General features: G+C 35.7%; 7 protein-coding genes, 1 non-coding gene and 1 pseudogene across 10 annotated transcripts; 5 read left to right on the top strand and 4 right to left on the bottom strand.

Moving 5' to 3' along the window:
- Positions 1,645-3,816, top strand: LOC18607278. The gene is made up of 2 exons (XM_007041353.2): positions 1,645-2,510; positions 2,773-3,816. The coding sequence occupies exons 1-2, from the start codon at positions 1,867-1,869 to the stop codon at positions 3,521-3,523; spliced, it is 1,395 nt and encodes a 464-aa protein (XP_007041415.2). The 5' UTR covers positions 1,645-1,866; the 3' UTR covers positions 3,524-3,816.
- On the top strand, positions 5,183-7,198 carry LOC18607279 (annotated as a pseudogene).
- TRNAL-CAA lies at positions 7,475-7,558 on the top strand. Its single transcript has one exon. It is a non-coding gene; the product is annotated as a tRNA-Leu (tRNA).
- LOC18607280 (myb-like protein X) lies at positions 7,695-11,692 on the bottom strand. 2 transcript variants are annotated; one of them, XM_018116305.1, is made up of 2 exons: positions 11,488-11,692; positions 7,695-9,813 (listed from the first exon to the last, which is right to left on the bottom strand). In XM_018116305.1, exon 2 carries the CDS (start codon positions 9,741-9,743, stop codon positions 8,022-8,024), a length of 1,722 nt encoding a protein of 573 aa, XP_017971794.1. In that variant the 5' UTR covers positions 9,744-9,813; positions 11,488-11,692; the 3' UTR covers positions 7,695-8,021. The 2 variants fall into 2 exon arrangements, with proteins under 2 accessions (XP_017971794.1, XP_017971795.1); XM_018116306.1 differs by having other exon boundaries at positions 7,695-9,817; positions 11,488-11,690.
- Positions 13,713-15,286, top strand: LOC18607281 (probable xyloglucan endotransglucosylase/hydrolase protein 10). Of its 2 annotated transcripts, XM_018115074.1 has the most exons (5): positions 13,713-13,751; positions 14,047-14,163; positions 14,246-14,346; positions 14,441-14,634; positions 14,778-15,286. In XM_018115074.1, exons 2-5 carry the CDS (start codon positions 14,091-14,093, stop codon positions 15,178-15,180), a joined length of 771 nt encoding a protein of 256 aa, XP_017970563.1. In that variant the 5' UTR covers positions 13,713-13,751; positions 14,047-14,090; the 3' UTR covers positions 15,181-15,286. The 2 variants fall into 2 exon arrangements, with proteins under 2 accessions (XP_017970563.1, XP_007041418.1); XM_007041356.2 differs by lacking the exon at positions 13,713-13,751 and having other exon boundaries at positions 13,773-14,163.
- LOC18607282 (unconventional prefoldin RPB5 interactor 1) lies at positions 15,743-17,317 on the top strand. The gene is made up of 5 exons (XM_007041357.2): positions 15,743-15,949; positions 16,068-16,163; positions 16,493-16,563; positions 16,651-16,713; positions 16,793-17,317. Exons 1-5 carry the CDS (start codon positions 15,886-15,888, stop codon positions 17,087-17,089), a joined length of 591 nt encoding a protein of 196 aa, XP_007041419.1. The 5' UTR covers positions 15,743-15,885; the 3' UTR covers positions 17,090-17,317.
- LOC18607283 (pathogenesis-related protein 1A) lies at positions 17,880-18,545 on the bottom strand. The gene has a single exon (XM_007041359.2). It carries the CDS (start codon positions 18,509-18,511, stop codon positions 18,032-18,034), a length of 480 nt encoding a protein of 159 aa, XP_007041421.2. The 5' UTR covers positions 18,512-18,545; the 3' UTR covers positions 17,880-18,031.
- On the bottom strand, positions 18,989-19,680 carry LOC18607284 (pathogenesis-related protein 1). The gene has a single exon (XM_007041360.2). It carries the CDS (start codon positions 19,644-19,646, stop codon positions 19,176-19,178), a length of 471 nt encoding a protein of 156 aa, XP_007041422.1. The 5' UTR covers positions 19,647-19,680; the 3' UTR covers positions 18,989-19,175.
- On the bottom strand, positions 21,543-22,028 carry LOC18607285 (pathogenesis-related protein 1). The gene has a single exon (XM_018115152.1). It carries the CDS (start codon positions 22,026-22,028, stop codon positions 21,543-21,545), a length of 486 nt encoding a protein of 161 aa, XP_017970641.1.

Raw genomic sequence — 22,469 nt, forward strand, 5'->3', positions numbered from 1 at the left:
TAGTGTCTTAATCAAAAAATAGATATTCTTTTAAAACGTGAATTGGTGGTCGATTCTGATTGGATATGAGTGGGAATGGGAGTGGGACCATGTCTTGGCTGGTTTCCGTTAGATTTGACCCGCTGCTCCAACCAATGTTCTCACTGGTCACAGCTGTGAACCAGTTCAGGTCGGGAGAAGCCAACACCGCACATTCCCCCACTCCAAATCTTCATTCAATTATATATGTACAAAATTTTTATTATAATTGTTTTAATTAATTTTTATTTTTTAATTAGTGTTCCCTGGATAATTCTTTTTTCTAAAAAAATTAGTTTATTAATTTTTACACTATAAAATTATTAAAATATTTCAAATTTAAAATTAATTTATTTATTCCTATTTAAAAGTATTTTTAGAATTGTACTCTAATTTCTTATTATATTGAAAAAAATCCATAAATATTAATCGATTTTTTTTCAGTTAACATTTTACGAATAATTTTAGTTTCACTAGAAATTAGACTATTACTTTTATTCAATAAAATTATTAAAATATCTCAAATTTAAAATTAATCTATTTATTCCTATTTAAAGTAATTTTAATAATTTTATACACAAAATTAATAATCTTATCCGTTGTAATAATTTAGTTGTTTGCATTATATTAATTAAAAAAATTCAAAAATATAAGTAAGTTTATCCTTATATTAATAATATAATAAATTCGTACGCGGGGGCAAAGGCTAAAGAGAAAGAAAGGTTTAAGAACGACAAAGGTAGAAAAGGGAAAACGACAAAGGTAGAAAAAGTAAAACGACAAAGGATTAGCATAGTGTGTTTTTTTGAACACTGATGCTCCTCGCTGGCATTTTAAGTGTACGTGCGCATTGTGTGCCAGCTCATGTCTTTGTAATCAACTCCCCATTGCATGCCATTATCTTGATTTGGGAAGGGGGGAGGGAAGTGATGGCCTAAGGCCGTTCCTAGTTCGGGTTTTTCGTGAACTGGGTCTCCCGAGTCACCAGATCCGTTGATTTTTAGATGGAATTTCATTGTCCAAAATTTATTATATCCTCTTTAATTACATTCATTACTCCTATTTGACTTGTATGATCATTTAAAATCATATTTAAAGATAATAAATGAAATTTAGTAAATATCATATTAATATAAAATAATTTATAAATTAAAATTTAATATATAAAATTAAAATTTATATCTTATGGTCACTATACAAATTTATCCAACCTAGTGACTTATTTAGACTTAACTATAAGATATCTTAAGTCCAAGAATGCAGGGTATTCAATTATAAAATACGTATTGTCAGCTCTAAACTAAACTAATACACGTAATTATATACAATTTAGTCTATAAATCCAGATGGCTATGGTGGTATTACCATTTATATATTCCTTTTATAAGACTATAATTTCTGCTTTCTTTTTGACTAAGCAAAGGGTTGGCTAGCTGTTTACAGAAAAATACTGAGATGTCAATTAAGAATTTTCTCACATTTTTATTTTCCTAATTAGAAAACTTTATAATAAAATTTGAATTTAGATTGTCAAGTGCTTGATCATAAGGCGTGACGCTAAGTTTGACCTCACTACATCATTCTCCCTTGTCAGCAGCAACCCAGCTATATTACAGCCTGTTTTCTCAGCCCCTCTCTCTCTCTCTCTCTCTCAACTTTTCTGTTGCTTTTAGAGACCTCTACCTCTACGTTTGCCCTCACCCCTTTTTAATGGTTTGGTCGGCAAACTCTTTGTTTTGGCCCCAAAACCTCAACACCAAGTAATTCACAAGCTGCAACAGCAGCAGCAACAAGGAGAAGAAGAGAGAAAACCCAAACCCCACACCAAAACCAGGGAAAAGAAAAACAATGGATCCGTGTCCTTTTGTACGGATCCTGGTGGGAAATTTGGCCCTGAAATTTCCAGTATCTACGAAGCCTTCTCTGTCAAGAATCCACCCTTCTACTTCTTCGTGCTATTGCAAGATTAAACTCAAGAACTTCCCTCACCAAGTGGCTACAATCGCTTTTATCCAATCGCAAGAAGACAGCAGCAACAGCAGTAGCAGCAGCAGCTCTTTTCAAAAATCTCTGGCCGCGTGTTTCAGTCTGAGCAAGTCCCAGATCGATAGAATCGTCTCGAGAGGGAGTTCATCGTATAAACTTTCTATCGAGGTTTACGCAGACCCTGATGGCAGTAGCTGTGGATTGACATATGGGAAGTTGTTGGGGAAGGTTTCGGTACCGTTGGATCTACGTGGAGCGGAATCGAGGCCGTCTGTTGTGCATAATGGGTGGATTGCTATAGGCCGAAATAGAAGCAACAAGAATGGATCATCTGCACAGTTGTGTTTAACGGTCAGGACTGAACCTGATCCGAGGTTCGTGTTCCAGTTCGGTGGGGAGCCTGAGTGTAGTCCTCAGGTTTTTCAGGTTCAAGGCGGTCTTAAACAGGCCGTTTTCACTTGCAAGTTTGGTTTCAGGAACACAAGTGATCGGAACTTAGGATCAAGGTTAGCTGCTTTTTCCTCATGATCTCTGTTACTTCCTTTATGTTTGGCTGATAAGTAAGATTCAGGATAAAAGGAATTAACATTGTAAAACGTGACTGCTAGACATTTCTCATTCTTAAAAAGTGATTTTTTTACTATATATAAAGTTCGAAAGATCTTCTTTTGCATTAAGATTAAACAACTTCAGTAAAAGTCTTGACTTTGCCTTTTAATTTATTGTTTGTCAAAGTGTTTCTAAATGTTTTTTTTTTTGGTTACGCAGATCATCTTTGCCAGAATCAAACACTACAAGAAATTGGCTACCTTCTCTGAAAACAGAGAAAGATCAATCCTCCAAAGAACGAAAAGGATGGTCGATTACAGTCCACGACCTGTCAGGCTCTCCCGTAGCAATGGCATCAATGGTGACCCCATTTGTCCCATCCCCTGGTTCGGACAGGGTTAGCCGTTCCAACCCCGGTGCATGGCTAATTCTCCGTCCAGGATGCGGAACCTGGAAACCATGGGGCCGCCTCGAGGCCTGGCGTGAGCCTGGTTTCACCGACGCCCTCGGATACCGATTCGACCTCTTCCACGACGACTACATCGCCGCCACCTCCACAACCGCCACCCTCGCTAGTTCCATCCTCAGCACCAAACTTGGCGGGAAATTCACCATGGACATGACCACAAACGTAGCAGCAACCCCATCGACAAGCCCACAAAGCAGCTGCGACTTCGGTTCCGGATCAAGGCCCGGATCGGGATCAGGGTCAGATTTCGGGTTCGCGGCATCCCTTTCCCCGCAGAGTTTGTACAGGGGTGGCTTCGTGATGTCGTCGACGGTGGAAGGTGCGGGGAAATGCAGCAAGCCGGAAGTGGAAGTAGGTGTACAGCACGTGACATGCACGGAGGACGCAGCAGTTTTTGTGGCACTGGCTGCGGCCATGGATCTAAGCGTGGACGCTTGTCGGTCCTTCTCTCAAAAGCTAAGGAAAGAGTTGAGGCAGCAAACTCAAAACTTTGTCGTGTAATATCCATTGGAAGTTTGTCGTTTTAGGGTTTGTCGGATCATAACTGATGAGCTGGTTAGGTGTTTCTTTCGGATTGGGATTCTTTCGGCAGATAACTAACAGCAGTTTTTGAGCTGGATATGTAACCATTAGTTCTTGTACAGTGCGAATGACAAGGCCGGATTCTTCTGCTTTTTTCTTTTTGTCTTTTAATTTTCCTTTGTGATTAGTGATATTTGTTCATTGTTTATTCAATTCTTGTACTTTTGTCTGAGAATCCTATGTTGGAATTGAAACCTATAGATTCATGTTCATGGTGATATTGTTGGTGTAAGGATAAGGATAAATAAATAACTTAATTAATGGGAGTGTTAAAATATTAATTAACCTAATTTAGGTTATGTCATCTTGTCAAAGCAAGATTAAGAAAAAAATATTTTCACTAGATTACATGCAAAGATCCATGTCAAAGCTGATAATTATACTCGACAGATTATGAATCAAATTTATCATTATACTTTTTAATCTGATTCATAAAATACTCAAAAGTTAAAAAATTCTGTACAATATTCCTTTATTTTTTGTTGAAATTAATTTGTAATCACTTCGAAATCAAATTAAAAGTTACGATAGTAAAAATCATATCCATTCAAAGAAAAATAATATCAAAGAAAAATAATATCAAGTAGAATTATGGGATTTTTATAAGAAATTAAAATGTGGTTTCTTGATCAAACTCAGAAACCGTTCGATATATCAAGCAGAATTATAAGGTGTTTATTAGGATTTATCAATAGCATGGTGTGAAAGATGTTGTAAGTAATTTTGGTTATAAATAGCCAAAAACCGTTGCACAGATAATTCAAATAAAAACAGATAAACCAAATGTTAATTCAAATTTGATTTTGACTATTAAAGATCTCATAAAGAATGAATAACAAGTCAATATCGTTAATGTATATTACGAATTCAATCGTTTAACAGATATTTTTTTACGAATATGGCTTTTCAATATCTTGTTGGTACGACGCTTCTTAAGCTTCAATTTTATTACGTACATTATGAGAATTTCATTCTCATGTGTTATTTTGACACAAATGCACCATTTTTTTATTTCCTTTAAAAAATGATAAATTTAATTCATCATTTTAAATAAAATAATAAAAATAGTATTCAATTTCCTTTCATAATAATAGTGTTGAAGAAGACTCTTCCCAAAAAAAATTAGTGTTGAAGTAGACTGGCAAGCCAAATATTAACTTCAATCTTTAAACATTGGTAGTTCTTGTTTTTCTCTCTAATAATGCAGCATTTATTAGATAGGTAACATTTGTTAATTTTTGTTAACATTTGTTGAAAAATTTTGTTTGCTGCAACTGCAAGCAAAGAGGAACTAAATGCTCATGAATTTCCTTTATAACTGAAGGTTTCATATTTATGAATGTAGATAAGAATATTAGGCAAGGCCAACAGTGAAACAGACCTTCCTCATCTTGAATGTCTGCAGAGCACCCAATTGGAGTAAATGGATACTTTTCCTTGGGTTTAGAAAATATATTTTTTATACTAAAAAACATTAAACATTTATATCTTAATTATTTTAATGTAAAATAATTAAAATTATAATTTCTATCTTAATTTCTATAAAAATTTAAAAGTATGAAGAAAATAGGTATCTAAAAGTATAGGAGCTTGGAGTCTATGAACATCTTTCTTTTCCTTCTAGCAAAATGTTAAATTCATTGGAGATGCCGCAGAGTCAACGAATTGTAATCTCAAAGATTAGGCTAAAGTTCATCTGTTAACCAAGAGGAAGAGTGTGGTCAAGGGAGAGAAGAAAGCTTCAAATTAGGCCAATCTCTCTCTTCTGGAAATGAAGGCACTAGGTTGGTGGCTGATGCTGGTGGGTTCACTTCGGCTAGTCTCAGTTTGGCTCGGTTTCTTCAACGTTCGGTCTCTCCATCGTGGTGTCTACTCCAAATCCCAAGGTTACCAGCTTCTTCTCCTTCTGATCATTAATTTGCAATTCTATCTCTCGTTTCAATTTGGTCAAGGATTTATTCAGAATTTCTCTCCATTTCTTTTAACAGTGACTGAAGTCCATGGAAGGACATTTGGCATCTGGACTCTGCTCACTTGCACGTTGTGCTATCTCTGTGCATTTAACCTTGAAAACAAGGCCCTCTACTTGGTTACCTTTCTGTCATTCGTGTATGCCTTTGTCCATTTCTTGACTGAATACCTGATATATGGTACAACGACCGTCAGGAATCTCTCAGCTGTTAGCTTCTTTGCAGGTATCAGTTTCTCCTGACATTTATCAGCAAATAGTACCAGAGCCTTACAGCTCACACCTCTCTGTTTGAATACTTATCTCAGTTCTTCCCAAAATTATGAGCCTGTTCCTCATGCATGATGCAGCTTGGAAATTGAAAATTGAACTTAATACTGTAGTAATCATCAGACCTACTACAATAATTGCCCTGTAAGATTTTGGTAAAGATAGATTATACAAAATAAACTTTTTTTTTATTTTTTATAATTGGAAGAGGGAGGATTTGAATCTGCTCTTTAAGCAGAGAATTATACACCAACCAATGACACAAATGCTTGAGTGCCTATACAAAATAAACTTGTCAGTATCTTCAGTGATTTTCTTTTCATTTAATTTCTTACCCGATGTTCTGACCCTTATAGTGAAATTGTGTCTGTCCATATTAAACGATTGAATCAACATTTGTCCTTTTAATTTATTCTTTATCTAATGTATCTATGCCGTAGCCATGGCAGTTTGTTTGAGAGGGGGATTTATTATTGAAGTGATGAGAAAAGAAATTTCAGATGTGTTCAGTTGGAGGAATCTCAAACATATAAACACAACAAAAATGTCTTCATTTATTGCAAATTAGTTTTATTTTGTGATTAGAAATTCAACATGATACCAGAGCAACTGATGCAGTAGTCTCTGTAAGCCTCCCTTGACGACGATTCATGTCGTATGATATATTCATTTTTCGACACGTGATGGAGAGTATTGAAACGATGAAAAAAAAAACCTCAGTTCTGTTAAGTTAGAAGTATCTTAAACATGTAAATATAATAATAATCTTTTCATTTATTGTCAATTAATTTTAAATTAGATGACCATCTTAAAATTTCAACATACACAATTATACTTCACTGAAACTCTCCTTATGTTGATCAGGCACATCAATAATATGGATGCTGTTGCACAGTGGAATTCACATCAACCTCAAGGAACCTTGAAAGCAGAATGAAATCTGACATCTTCCTCATTTTTTTTTTTTGCCTTTGGCTACTGTAAACGAAATTGAAGTATTTCTAGGGTACTTCAGCTTCTAGCTATCCATGTATGCTTTGTTTCAGCCTAGATCAGGGTATGCAGTTCTCTTAAGAGATGAGAGATACTTTGGGTCTCTTTCATCTGCCAAAGAGGGAAGGCAGCTACTCCTGATAAACATACAGATTCACCTAAGCTTTCTTTTTCATCGTCCGGACATGCCTGTGTTATGTCGTTCTGTCGAGCAATTAAAACGGGATTGAATGAGGTAGCATGTCCTGTCAACAATTTAAGCACCTTTTTTACGTGACACTACAAGAATAATGGTTTTTTTTTTTTCGTATACTTGTTTAAAACAGAAGGATGCTTCAATTTAAAGAATGATTGGGACTTTCCATAGTGGATAGATTTGATTTGTTTTACATAATATAAAAGCAAATAAAGTGTGCTGGGATATGGTAACTTGAAAATTATCTCAGATTAAATCTGCTCCGCTGCAAATCAGTCTCTAAACTTGGATTTGTGGCCTCAATTAGAAGCAGAAATTGGATGATTTGGACAAGTTTATGCCATCACTAACACTATTGCCCTCCCAAACAGCTTGTCTGACAATTTGAGGTTGTGTTTTATTGACTACGAATCTTGAGAGAAGACAACAACAGCCACTAGAGGTCAGGATGGCCGAGTGGTCTAAGGCGCCAGACTCAAGTTCTGGTCTTCGTGAGAAGGCGTGGGTTCAAATCCCACTTCTGACATTCAATGTACCCTTTAGCCCATTTTTACAGAAAAGTATGGGATTGCTTTGGTTGGGTTACTTGAGTACATACATTGGATTCAAAGACATCATAAAATGCTTGTCAATAGTCAGCATTCAGAGCATATGTTCATTGAGGCATTCAACATAAATGTGATTCGGATTTGCTATCAGAAAATGACTAGTTCTGGTCACACATTAAGCCATGTCAGAAATTAGAACAAGAAAATTAAAAAAAAAATATTGACATACAGGAAGTTGCCATACATTATACAGATTGAACCCACTGACAACATTCATCTAGCCTACATTTTGACTTCAAAGTTGAAAACGTATTCTCTAAACAGTTTGATATTTCAATCAAGAAGCACTCTAAAAAACAGTACTTGTCTATGTATCAAAATGGAGTGCAAAGATAACTTTAGAGCATTCACAAAACCTGAACAACCATAGAATCAGATTTTTCATTCAGCTGCAGCATCTTCATTGTCGCTCCCTTCTGTTCTGATATCTGGCAATGTACTCAGATCGACACGAACATCTTTCTCTTCTTGAGAGAGGGTATTGTCAGAAGAATCAATGGGGTCATGCTGGCCTTGATCCACTGTCCCGTTAGAGAAGGAAGTGTCTGAGCTTTCATCTGTTCCACCTGATTCTTTGTCACCCCCTGATTTCTCATTCTGAGTTGAATCAGTATTCTCCTTAGTCATGGAAGACCCAAAATTATCCCCTCCAGCTGTTGCATTGACCTTGGTCATATCCTCTGACATTCCAGACTCTGCATTAGTAGAGGAATTAAAGGAATCTCTCGTGGCCGAATCTACATTTTCAATTTTACTCGAATCTACCATGTTGGAATCATGCTGCTCACTATTTGAAATGTTCTCATTGGCTTGCTCTTCATGTTTTTCTTCAGTTACCATACCATCTTCTGTTGTATTTTGAGCTGAAGTCAATTCCAAAACGGTAGCTGTTCCATCCTGCAATGAATCTGGCATTTCTGTATTCACTTCTGCAGGCTTATTGCCTGTTTCTTTACTCACATCAGTAGAGTTATTGCTTGCTTGGTCAGTGAATACAGTAGAGTTTGTTGTATTTGGAAGAGAGATATGCTCAGAGTTGGATGATCCAGTCTCATGATCATTTTCTTTAGTGTCTGTGACATTCAATGAACTACCATCTTCAGAGTGTTTACCATCATCAACCTTCAACTCTGACTTGTTTTCATCACCATTAGTTTCCTCAGTTGCATTGTCTTTGCTCTCCTGCTCCAAAACATTCATTGTTGAGTTGTCATTAGAATTTTCCATATCTAATTTATCGGCTTCAGAGTTTATAATTTGGGTGTCATGGGACACTGCACTGGAAGCATCATCTGCCTTGTAATGCTCCTCTCTAGCCTCATGTGCATTCCTTCCACCTCCATCATGGTTCTGATCATTTGCTGAATTGTCACTTTCTTCTTGACCCTCTTTCTCTTCAATTTCTTTTTCCTCATTATCTTTATCATCACCCTCTGCTTCTCTCTCTTTCTCCTCATCTATAAATTCTTCTTCACGATCAGCATCACCATCTGCTCTTTCCTGCTCATTTTCATCTACCTCATCATCTCCTCTTCCCTCATCATCTACTTCTTCATCCTTAATTTCTGCTTCTTGCTCTTCATCGTCATGCTTGTTACCTTCATCTTCCCGCATTTCTTCTTGCTCTTCTTCTTCTTCATGTTTACTCACTTCTTCCTGCTCCTCTTCTTCGTGTTTGCTTGCTTCTTCCGGCTCCTCTTCCTCGTGTTTGCTTGCTTCTTCCAGCTCCTCTTCTTCGTGTTTGCTTGCTCCTTCTTGCTCCTCTTCTTCAAGCCTCGTAGCTTTTTCTTCCAGTTCTTCATCATGCTTATGTTCCTCCTCTACTCCATGTTCTTCTTCCTCTTCTTCCTCATGCTTGTAGTTCTTAGACACTTCCTCCACGTGAGGAAGGTCTTTCCTCCCAAATTTTAGAATCACATCATCATTTTGTGCTTTCACAGAGGCTTTAGCATCTTTCTCATCAAATTCTTTTCTCTTATCATGGGAGTGCTTGACTTGGTAGATTAACCAGAAGCAGACCCCAAGTAGCAGACAAATCTGAAGGACATGCTTTGTCTTGATACTTTTGGATCTTTGGTTTCTACTAGGTGACCTCTTGAACATGATGGAAGTCCAAAGATCCCTACTCTGATTTCCTTTCTCTCTTTGTATATATCAAGTAACTGCCTGAATCCTGCCTAGGATAAAACATATAATCTGAATGATTAAAAAAGACTAATCAACCATTTAAAAGGCAAATTGTGTATCTGAAGAACAATCATAATTCATAATTACTCTTTTTCTTCAAAACATAAAAAGAAAGTAAAGAAAGAAACAAGTCAATTTCATCCATACTCCAGTGACCAAAATCATAACCTAAATGATAGTGTAGCCCAAACCCCAACAATATCCTTGAGATAAACCAATTCAGAAGTAATGCATTCTAAGTCTAGACTTTAGTAATATAAAATTAAGAACAATGAAGAAATATGGACTTGGAGACCACAATACCACAACTAGCTGAAATCATGCTCCACTTTAATTTGGCAAAATATAGGAAGAGAAGGGAATCTTAAAAATCCTTACAGCAAAAGTGAACTTGTTCTTGAATTAGTGAAACTAGGAGTCAAAACAAGTTAAGGCCAAACAAACAAACAACACATGACATGTTCAATTTCAGATTTGAAAATGATTTCTTGGGGAGGAATTGTCCTTTTCAAGAAGGAAAATGTGAAAAATCCAAAAATAAAAAAAATGCAAACTTTCCAAATTGTTTTCGTCACCTTTTGAAAACCTATCAGATTAGCTTCTTTTCTTATATACTGAAAACCGGCTGTTTCCAAAGCCCATTAGTACCCAGTACCCACCCAACAATGCCAGAAACACAGGCAACTTTGGAATAGGGGGTGGAGTTGGGAGAAGGATATTAGAAGATTGTGCTTTTAACATTTCCATTGATACATCCTGAACCCCCTTCAAAAGAGAAGAAACAGAAAGAGAACATAAAAACATGTCGAAAATCCTGACTCTGCTACAAGCAGCCATACATGTTTTCTACTATCTCTCTTTCTGCTCGTCCAAATAATTTCAATATTGTAAACAAATAGGTTTTCATGTTATTTCCATAGCTTTTGAATGACCAAACTGCTATAGAATCAAGTAATCCCATTTGACAATCAAAGAATCCAAACTAATCCAGACTATTTTTTCTTTCCTCTTGTCTTGATCTTGGCACCTTACATGACATTGACCGAACAGAGATCGATTCCCATAAATAAAAAACAAAGGGAGGGAATACAAAACTCTTTTATTTTCTAATATAATACAGAGAATGTTTTAGCATATGAAAGAAGACAGATACGGATAAATACTATGGTTACATAAAATAAATCAGGAAAATAACAGTTCCTCATCAAATGAAGCAAACCCCTTTCTTTCTAATTAAAGAAACAGGAAATCTAATGATACCTATCTCTTCTGAAAAATGCACCGAGTTCAAATCGCCATCCCAAGCAATAAAAAAATACTAAATATTTATATATTTTTATTAAAAAGACAGCGCATTTGCTGAAATGAAAGGAAACCCAGAAGTGGAAACCCCATGGAAGCCCTAGCCAAAAGGAAAATAACGCAATGAAGCAATACGCATCAAACCTGAACGTAAAATTCTCAAATTTTGCGATTCACAAACAAAACCCATTTCCCCAAAACAGCAGGCAAACATAAAAACAAAGGAACCAAAGACGGAATCCATGCTAAAGCTATGAATAAGGGAGTTTCTTAAGCTGAACAAACTACCAAGATTCAAACAAAACGCAACAAAATGATTCCTTGAAGAAAGGAAATTTATAAAAAGCAAGAGAAATACCTGGAGAAAGAGAGACCCAGACAAAAGATACAGCACAGTCTAAGTTGTCAAAGACAAGAAGGTTTCAAGAGAAAAGGTATGGTAAAGGAAGTCTTCACCAGTTCTCACTGCTTTCACCGGATCCAACACGGAGGGGACAATGGCCTCAACCACTATCGCTCTACTCCTAGATTTACTTTCGGACCCTCACATGAAAATGATTTTTTTTTTTCTATTTTAAGACCATTAAATTATTGCTCATATTTTTTTTAACACAAAATGTTACCATCTGATTTATTAAATCACTGATAGTTTTATTATAATAAATTAACTATATAATCTATTTTAGAAATAAAATTTAATCACAAAGAACTAATAAAAAAATATATATAAACTATTATGCTAAAAAAATGAAATTATAAAGAGTGTAAACAATTTTAACTTGATAAATAAATAAAAAAAAGCATTGGTTACCCAAATTATTGTGGGTGTTGAATTGTTGTCTAACAAATGCAATACCTTTAATTGCAAATAAAAATTTCCAATTTAATACATTTATATATATTTAAAAAACTCAACTATTAAAATGATTTGATTTAATTATATTATATGTTTTTGAAACACTATGTGAGTAACAATGTGGATAAGAGATCTTTTGTGACATGATTATATCATTGGGTTAATGATTTGGTGTAAATTGAAGCTAAAAAAAAAATACTTATCAAGTCATCTAAAGTTGAGTTATGCATATTAATAATTAAAAGCTTTTATTTTTTTCATCTAAAATATACTTTTTCAGTCTCTAATTTTTTTTTACAGAAATTAAGATAAAATTGTTTATTTTAATATGAAAAATAAAAATATTAAGTATTTAAAAATGAAAAAAAAATTCATTTTAAAACATTTCAAAATGAATAAATACATGTGACAAAAAGAGTGTTCATCTCGCCGGGTCAGTCTGAAAGTCTTCTCTTCCTTGTCAAAAGTGAATTTTGCTTGGCAAAGTGGTTGAATGTTATACATTGATTAGCATCATTATCATTATCATTAAATATTATTTTTAATACTTTGAATGTGATACATATGATCCCACTTGCAATAGTCACACATCCACATGGCAATACACATGGCAATACATTGATAATTCCACTCTCTAGGCCTATCGAAACCACAAAAGGTCATCTCTCTTTGGGCCTGGTTGTCCCCTGGTACAGAACCACAGGACCACGCCATGGCAACATTAGCTTAAAAACAATCTATTATTTATGTAAACGACAGGCTTCTTCTCAGTACGACAGCAACCCAGATTTAATGAGCTTGCATTTTTCCTTCTTCACCAGGAAAACACGAACAGCTTATTGCATGGAAAGGTTAAATTTGAACCTCAAAAAACAGTTGTTACCTTAGCCAATAGGAAAGGAAATTTGGGGACAAGCTTCGGCCTAAAGATTCATGTTTACAGGCATATATTTCCATGGGGCAGACAATGGGCTCAACTTGTCCCGAGTAATAGTTTATCGAGCAGTTTCCTTTCAGCCATGATCCATCCCTCATGCCATTTTTAACCATCTTGGAGACTTTGACATCTATCTAAGCATTCTCTTTATATGTTAACTCTGCTTGTGAACGTGTTTGTGGTAATTGATTTATCTTTAAAAAGGTACTGATTTGAAGTTGGGTTTTAAGTAACAGTTAGCCAACTTCCAATTTTGCTTCTGATGAATAAGCATTTTGGAAACTCATGATGCTGAATGTTCTCATTGACAGAAGATTAGCTGATAAAAACCTAATGGATCAATCAGCTTGCACTGCAGTAACATTAGTAATGATTTTCTTATGTTCTGCTTTGATTAAACTTGCTTTAAAGATAATCCATTGCCAACCTAACAACCAAAATGACTGCCAGGTATATTTGGCATAAACCATACACCCCCCATACAAAAGGAGGAAAGGAATAAACCCAAAAGTCTAGGGAGGAGCACAAAAGGGTAGCTTGAAAGACCAAGTTATTCTAAAAAGAAATGCAGGAGAAAAGAAAGCAAAATCTCGTCATTTTCTTGACTTTCCTAAACTTTTCTGCTAACCTATCAGATAAAAGGTTCTTGTTAAGAAACCCTAAGGGTGCTCCCAAAGCTAGGCATATAGTGCCCTTACAAATTTTAATTATGCATATATAGTCCTTATAAGTAATTGACTTCTTGCATCCCTAAAGAAAAAAATAGTTAATGTGGTACATTGGTCATCACATTCTAATAGAAGTTCAAACAGCCCCGGCTAGAAAAATGGTAAGCCTAGCAAACTCCTTAAGAACTCATGATCATGCAACATCCTGACAGCCTAATATTCCTCTTTGCTTCTTCCTAAAGATATTCTTGCTTTAGACAAAACATTGCCTCCCTGTTCACATTTTCACTCCAATTCCATGCAATACCTATATATAGAGTATACATAAATGTATCCTGCAGCAACCTGTCATCTGATATTATAGCCGTCGATCGAAAGAAACCATGTCTAAATGTTTCAACCTCTTAGCCTTCATTATCAGCCTTCTTTTCTTGAATCTCTTACGAATTTCAATAGCTTCAGTTGTTTCCACCGGAGATTTCAGCAATGACTTTTTTGTGATGTGGGCTCCTAGTCATGTAAACACTTCAGCTGACGGCAGGGAAAGAAGCTTGAAACTTGATCAAGAATCTGGTATGATGGGGGAAAAAATTGGAAACTTGTAATTTTTCCATTTTCCAGTGTTCATATTTCTTATTCGTTTTAATCGGTACAGGGTCTGGTTTTGCATCAAACCAGATGTTCTTGTTTGGTCGAATAGACATGCAAATTAAACTAGTACCTGGCAATTCTGCAGGAACTGTGTTAGCCTATTATGTAAGCAGCATCTTCTCTCTTGTTTCTCCATTTTCAGTGTTTCTCCTTTGTTCTTGTTCAATTACTATCTAAATTACTTTGGCAAACATTGTAGTTGACATCAGATCAGCCTAATCGAGATGAGATAGACATTGAGTTTCTTGGCAATGTGAGTGGTCAGCCATATATAGTTCAAACAAATATTTATGCAGATGGGTTTGACAATCGAGAAGAGAGAATTTATTTATGGTTTGATCCAACAGAAGATTTTCATACATATTCAGTATTGTGGAATCTTTATCAGATAATGTAAGTTATATTAAAATTTTAAAACGGATTATATTTATATGTTCAAGATACTTCTAATTTAACAGATGTGTTATATCTTTATCCGAATTACATTTGCTCATCATAATTCATCTAAGTGGTATAGTATTTTTCTTCTTTTTCAGGTTTATGGTGGATTCAATTCCTATTAGATTATATAGAAACCATGCAGACAAGGGAGTGGCATATCCTAGGTGGCAGCCGATGAGCATCAAAGTCAGCCTATGGAATGGGGGCAGCTGGGCTACACGTGGAGGTCTCGAGAAAATCGATTGGTCCAAGGGTCCCTTCATAGCTTCATTCAAGGATTACAAGATCGATGCCTGTGTTTGGCAAGGGAACCCAAGGTTTTGTAGGGCAGATAGCTCTCTTAATTGGTGGAACAGACCAAGGTTCAGCACTCTGACCAGGGTCCAGAAGAGATGGTTCAAATGGGTTAGGAAATACCACATGGTTTATGACTACTGCCAAGATAACCAGAGATTCCAAAACAATCTTCCCAAGGAATGCTCCCTTCCTAAGTATTAATCCAAAAAATTGTCTTAGTATAGCTTTTTGTTTTAATTTTTTCGAGAAAAATCATATTACAAAAGATGTATGTAAAATTTATTTAAAATTATTATACATAAAATCTTTTCAATTCTCCAAGACTGTGATTTTCATTCTAATTACATTGAAGTTTCATTGACTAAAAGGATCTTAATCCTCAAAAGTGAAGCAAGGTCTTACTTCTTTCTTAAATGAATTAGTTACAACTTACAATGTTACAATATGACTCAAATACTTATATATATATATATATATATAATCTTAAATAATCAATTTTATTCGAGATTGAGAAGGGTTCGGATTTTTGAGTTAAGAGTTAAAATTCAAGTTTGATTCCCTATTCTTTTAAATGGAAATTTTTGTATATTTCATTGTATAAATTAATTTTTGTGTGTATATATACATATATGTCAATTTTTTTTTTTGTGTTTTTCATATTATAAATTCAAGAATTACCATCCAACCGCCTTGGGTCAACCTCCTCTAGCAAAAAAGTAAACCCTTGGGCCTTATCGGCCTATGAGAGGTTTGCCGTAGGCCTATCAAGAACGGACCAAGGGATTTGCTAAACAAAAAACAAGAACTTCAAACTGAAAAACTCAATTTACAAAGCCCTACAATCCGCCCTGAAACCTCGGCACCGTTTGTCAGTTGTCCTGCAAGTCCGCAACTACACAGAGAGAGATGGGTAGCACAAGCAAAGATCTCTTACGCTTCGAGCACAAGACTTCCAGTACTTCACCCTTGGGTACAATACATACGCCTCTTTTCTTGTTCCGACCAAAGTGAATTTCTGCAGAAGTTTGTTTTCTATCGATTGAAATTTCATCATCTGACTTGTTTTGTGTATTTAACCTGTACAACAGAATCTGCACTTCTTGTTACAAACAAGAAGGACTCGTCCGCTGAGTCCCGTGATCCTGCGAAGAAACCCAGCATCACTCCTGTTCCTAAAAGCCAACGTAAACTATATCCCGTAATCCCATCTTAGTGCTATTTGAATTTTAGTTTATTTTATTTATGTTTTGTAAGTACTTATCTGGAAATTTCTGGGTTTTATAGATTGTTAGATGCTACTAGTTTTTCTGCCTGTGTTTGTAACTATACCTGTTTAAAGAATCTGTAGTTTTCGGATGAAATTATAATTTATGATCATTGTTTGAGCCTTGAGGTTCTTGAGGAGTATGAAAAACTATAAATTGGTAGTGTTCTCTTTTTTGGCATATGAGATTGAAACTATCAGAGTCCAATAGTAGCTTGAGGAGTGAAATCTTCCTTCTGAGTTTTGCAGTTTTGGGAAAAGTGAAAGATTTCTTGGGAGTCATGGCAGAAGCTAATAAAAGGCTGGAGCTAGATGCAAAGGTTTGTTTTAACTTTTTTAGTCGAATATTGGTCATGCCTATATGCTCTTTTAATCTCTAACCTATCGTTTTATTGATCAAAATGTAGAATAATTCTCAAGCATATGATATTGAAGTACTCAATGGGAATGAACCTGAAGTCATTGAAATGGTAACACTCTCTTTTGAAATGTGGAAGTCGGGTGGTGTATGAATTTGTTATAAATTTTTTGTTGCATATTGTACAACAGGATTTGATGTTGGGTGTAGCTGATCTTCACACTCCTGAAGCTGTGGCTGCTGCTGAATCTGCAATTGCTGGTAATCAGCCAGCAATTACTTTGGCTGGTAGTAGTAGTGAAACAGAATCAGATGATAGCAGTGATGATAGCAATGATGACAATGAGGAAAGCAAGAATGATGGTAATGATGATAATGAAACATCTAGGAAACTTGAAAAATCCAACACAGGCAAAGACCATACTATAAGTGAAGCAGCAAGAAAGCATCGATCCAAAAAGCGGTCAAGGATAGTTGAGCTCTCTTGAAAACAATTTTTGGTCAAGAAGTAATGTAGAACTGTTGAACTATTATAGCTTGCAGAATCACAAATGACTTGTGCAATATGCCGTGGGAAAGTGAAGTTTTCTTAGAAGTGTTGTCCATGTATTATAGTGTTCTATTACCTTAAGATGAAACGTTGAGGTGTAAGTTATAATTCAGAACGTTGATCATTCTTTTTTCTTATGCAAAATCTGAATCAATTCATTCCTGCAGTACAAATTGAGTTGATTATATACTTACCATGCTAGCAAGTGCACATCCAAGTTGCTCAAGGGCAACTAACATACGGATTTGAGAAGGCAAATATCTAATTCAGTCATCCTGCATTTGCTGATCATGTAGCGGCCGGTTTTGCAATACATAAGTCCAGAGCTCGGTCGGCTTTGGGTCTAAAACCATCTTAGGGAGTCGTGGCCCACATGTTCAGGTAAGGCAATGCAATTGGGCATGCTGCTAGACTAAGCTACGGAACTATGGGCTGGACCTGCAATGGCATCAATTCCGCCTAAGGCCTTAAAGAAATTTCGGGTTTGCAAACTTGCAATGGCGGCAGCTTCCATTATTTAAAGCAATCATGCATAAGAAATTAATCATGTAACAGATGATCATCCTCGTTTTATTGCTTAAACCAGTGGTGAAAATCTGGTGGCAAGCTTCGAAACCTTTTTGTTTCTAATGAATGTGCAACTTTATTGATGTTAATTGTTAACGACAATTAAGTGGAGATGCTACATATAATGTAACTCATAAGAAAGTATAATTAAGGAGAGCAGATTCAAACCTTAAACGCCAGACCTCTTAAATTGCCACTAAATGCTACATCTAATACACTAAAAATAATTTTCATAGAATTTTTTTTTTTAATTTCTGCCAAGATATGTTAAGCTTATTTGGTGAATTGCATCCTTAGGTACTCGATGCTAATCTTAATAAGGTGTCTCCCCAATGTAGTTGCCAGGAGGGTCATAGTTGCAAGTAATGAAAGTTCCTCCATTGTCACACCTTACCTTGGCGCACCCTAAACGAACCGAGTTGCGCCAAACCACCTGAGTATAATGGGCACAAACCTGGCCTGAGGCGCACGTCTTCGAGCCGTGATCGTAATAGACCTTCTCGTCGACCCACATTTTCACGGCATCCGCGACCGAAAGGTCATCGCTACCCCATGCAATGTTCTCTCCGTATGGACCCCCTGAGTGAACAAGGTCGCAATCCGCAATGCGCTGGTTCGCATATTCTTGCGCGTAGGCGGCCACTTGGGCATCCCAAGCCATTGGCTCGACGTTCACCTCAGCTCGAGCTTCATTTTGAGCATCCAAGAATTCTTGCTTCAAGGTTTTGGCCAAGGAAGGCAACGCAAAGGATGCGATGATGAGGCATGCAAGTGCTAGTTTGGACCACGCCATTTTGGTTTCTGGCTAGGTTCTCTAGGACAATGGCTTGAAGGTGATGGATGAAAAATGAGAAATTCGTGATAGGTATTTATAGGAAATTAAAAACAAGGTATTCTATATATTAAGAGAAAATTTGTTTAAACAAATTCGGATATGAATGCATAACAGCTTAATGAAAACAGATTGGAGTTATCACTCGCTAAAACATGTCCATTTAATTTTGAAAAATACTTTCATCTTTTATATACATTTTACGAGTAAATTACATAATTAATTTTTGACTTTTTCATAATGTTTCATTCTTATCTCTAACTTGAAAAACTTATTCATTAATATGTCATTAAAATTTGAATGTAATATAGACGCAATTTGACACGTGACACTTTGGTGGATATACACATAATAAATTTCATCCAAATTTAATAATATGTTGACATATGGATGAATTTGAATAGAACCAAATAGAAAATATTGTGTAGTTTCCTTGATGACTTTGTCTTAAAAATTTATTGAAATGCAATTTTAAATCAAGCATAAGTAATTAATGGTGTCGCCCACATAACCATATTCTTTGGATGGACATTTTATTTATCATCCGAATTAACATCCAAAGCTCTCACAGTAGCATAACTTGTTATTACTTAGAGATTAAGTTAACTTGGAGAGAATCCCCAAATCAGTAAGGACGCTGATTGACATAGTTGCCTGGAGGATCGTAGTTGCAAGTGATGAAGGTACCGCCACTGTTGCAGCGTACCTTGGCACACCCTAGACGAACTGAGTTGCGCCAAACAACCTGAGTATAGTGCCTGCACTCCCCACCAACACAAGAGTTAGAGTTGTAATCGTAGTTAGGCCTTTCCGCCACCCACAAGTTCACGGCAGCCGTGCCCGAAAGATCAGCGCTGCTCCATGCTAGGTTCTCGCCATAAGGACCGCCAGAGTGCACCAGTCTGCAGTCTCCCTTACGTTGGTTGGCGTAGTTTGTTGCATAGGCAGCCACTCTGTCATCCCATCTCATGGGACCGACATTGACCCTTGCACGAGCAGAGTTGTGAGCATTGAGGTAGTCTTGTGGGGAATTTTGGGCTATTGCTAGGCCAAGGAGACAGAAGTTTATTGCCAGAGAAATTCTACTCATCCCCATTTTGAGTTTTGTTTTTCTACGAAGGAAATTAAGAGAAAGCTTTGGTTATGGTGGAAAGAAACAGAGCTTGAGGGGCTTATATATGTATTTAGTGACACATTGAAGAAAATTCAACAATGAGACAATTCAAAGGAACTTGAACTTACAACATATTAATTTTTCAACTAATTAATTATTCGTACCCAAAAACCAAACTAGAATGGTCAACAGATTAACCTTTACGTTGGATTTGATCACATTCACAAAGTCACGGTGCATGTGGACTTTGGACTTGTCAAGAGTACTATAAATGACATTAATTAGGCATTATTGTCGCAATTTGTAAGACTTTAATGGCTTGGTTTGAGTAAAATTGAAAAAAAATCTCAAACTTATAAAATTGCCATGCGCTTGTTTAATTAGATAAATGAATTTAATAACTTAATGTCAACTTTGTAATATTTGTTTCATAAATAGATGTCTTTCTATAAGATAATAATCCTATTTATTAGTAAGTTGTATAAGTTGATATTGTCAAAAACTGGTTAAGTAAAAGAAGTTTCCCATTAAGAACGATGAAGAGTGTAAAAAAACCAATGAAATAAAAATTTTAATTATTGTTTGTTTATATTAATGTTCGAGAAGTCAAAGCCAATCCCACTTGGAAAGATATTTTGTTTAGGTGCTTATATATAGTAGACCAAATACCAAAGGATGTGAACCTTTAAAGCATTTTAAGAACAATTTGGGCTACTTGAACTAAAATTCATATAGTAGTTGAAGACATATATATCAACAACTTGGTTGATGCTTTCGGAACGAACTATTTGCGTAACAAATTTCATTTCTATGGTGACATGTTGAAGAAAATTCAACAATAAGACAATTCAAAGGAGATTGGGCCAAAAGACCTAATTACAACATATTAATTTTTGAACAAATTAATTATTTTCCTACCCAAAAACCAAACTAAAATTGTTTAGAGATTAACCTTTGCCTTGGAATTGATCACATTCACAATGTCTTGGTGCATGTGGACTTTGGACTTGTCAAGTGTAGTATAAATTAATTGTGTTAATTACTTCAATAACATAAGACCATATTCGCAATGTATTGTTATGACATGTCTTTCTTTTCCTTCAATTTGTATATTGTTAGAACAAATTGTGTTAACTTTAGTAAAATAAGACCATACATAGTCACAATGGATTGATGATATGACAAGTCTCTTTCTTGTCCTTCAATTTGTATATTGTTAGAACAATTTGTGTTACTTTAGTAAAATTAGGCTTATATATGATATTGTATATTAACAACACTTTCAATATAAAAATCATATTGAAAGACTATAAAACTTATGCTCCCCAAACACATGAATAAGTCTGAGAAAGTTATTTTAGGAGAGATAGTGGTTGTTTGTTTTTTTTTTTTTTTTTTGCATTTTTTCGATAAAACAAGAAGAAAGAAGAAATTTGCTATTGTAAAATTACTTAAAAACAATAAAAGTAAAACTCAGAAAAATTAAGTAAACCAAAAGATACTGAAACTTACATGGTTAGCCATTTGCTTATGTTCACATAATAAAATATTATTTTTTATTATTAAAAAATTTAAAATATAATAAAATCTCTTGATGGTTTCCAAAACCAACTCAAAGATCTTTTGTACGTCCTCTCTCAATGCCCTTAGAAGAGTACATTTTTTTTGCTCATCCAAAGATAATTTATTGATATCACTGAAAAAGTACAGTGAGAGGCTTAATAAATAACCTTTTGACATGGAGCCGAGAGGTTAGCCATAGGGAACTGAAAATAAAGTGGTGTAATAGCAACAGAGCACGTCACCAACGATACATGTACATAGCTTATTTATTTTTAGATAAGTTGAGTTGGGAAGGGCTTGAAGCAAAAGTTGCTATCAGTATGGTTTCTCCCCACCGAAGTTGCCTGGAGGATCATAGTTGCAACCAATGAAAGTTCCACCATTGCTGCACCTCACCTTAGCACACCCGAGACGAACCGAGTTGCGCCAAACCACCTGAGTGTAATGCCCGCAAACCCTGTCTGTTGCACAAGTGTTAGTGTCGTAATCATAGTAGACCTTCTCATCAACCCACAGTCTTACGGCTTGGGTGCCCGAAAGGTCACCGCTGCTGATTGCAAGGTTCTCTCCATAAGGTCCAGTGGAGTGCTCGAGGTTGCAGTCACCAATGCGCTCATTAGCGTAGTCTTGTGCATAGGCAGCTACGGTGTCGTTCCAAGTCATGGGGCCAACACCGACCGCTGCGCGAGCTGTGTTGTGGGCGTCGAGGAAGTCTTCAGGGGTGTCCTGGGCATGGGAGGGGAGGACCAAGGCTAATGCCATCAGACAAGTAAGAGCTAGGGAAGCCTTAGAAAACTCCATGGTTTTGTACGTAGCTATAATGCAATGCAAATATGTTTGAGCAATTGATGGGAAATGAACATGTGTTTGATAGGTATTTATGGCCAATATATGGTGTAAAATATTCAATCAGTTAGGCAATTGAAATGTTCAAACAATGCATACGTTTCTAGATTTCTTCTTTAATTATTTGTAAGCTTTCCCTAGAATAAAACCAATAACATATGCAGTTGTTGCAAATGGTACTTAGATTATAATTGCCTCTCTTTTTCAATCCGACAAAACAATGACAAAAGAAAAAAAAGTTTGAAAGTGATTTATTTGTTGATTATTAATTACTTGTCTCGGTTAACCGTCTAGTTAATCAAAAATTAATTTTAAATGAAATGTTCAAAACCATAATACCTATGTGTCCAAATCTTCCTCTGAATTCAATTACTCTCCCTTGCCTAATGCATTGAA

Source organism: Theobroma cacao, chromosome 2, assembly GCF_000208745.1.
Source record: "Theobroma cacao cultivar B97-61/B2 chromosome 2, Criollo_cocoa_genome_V2, whole genome shotgun sequence".
NCBI lineage: Eukaryota > Viridiplantae > Streptophyta > Magnoliopsida > Malvales > Malvaceae > Theobroma > Theobroma cacao.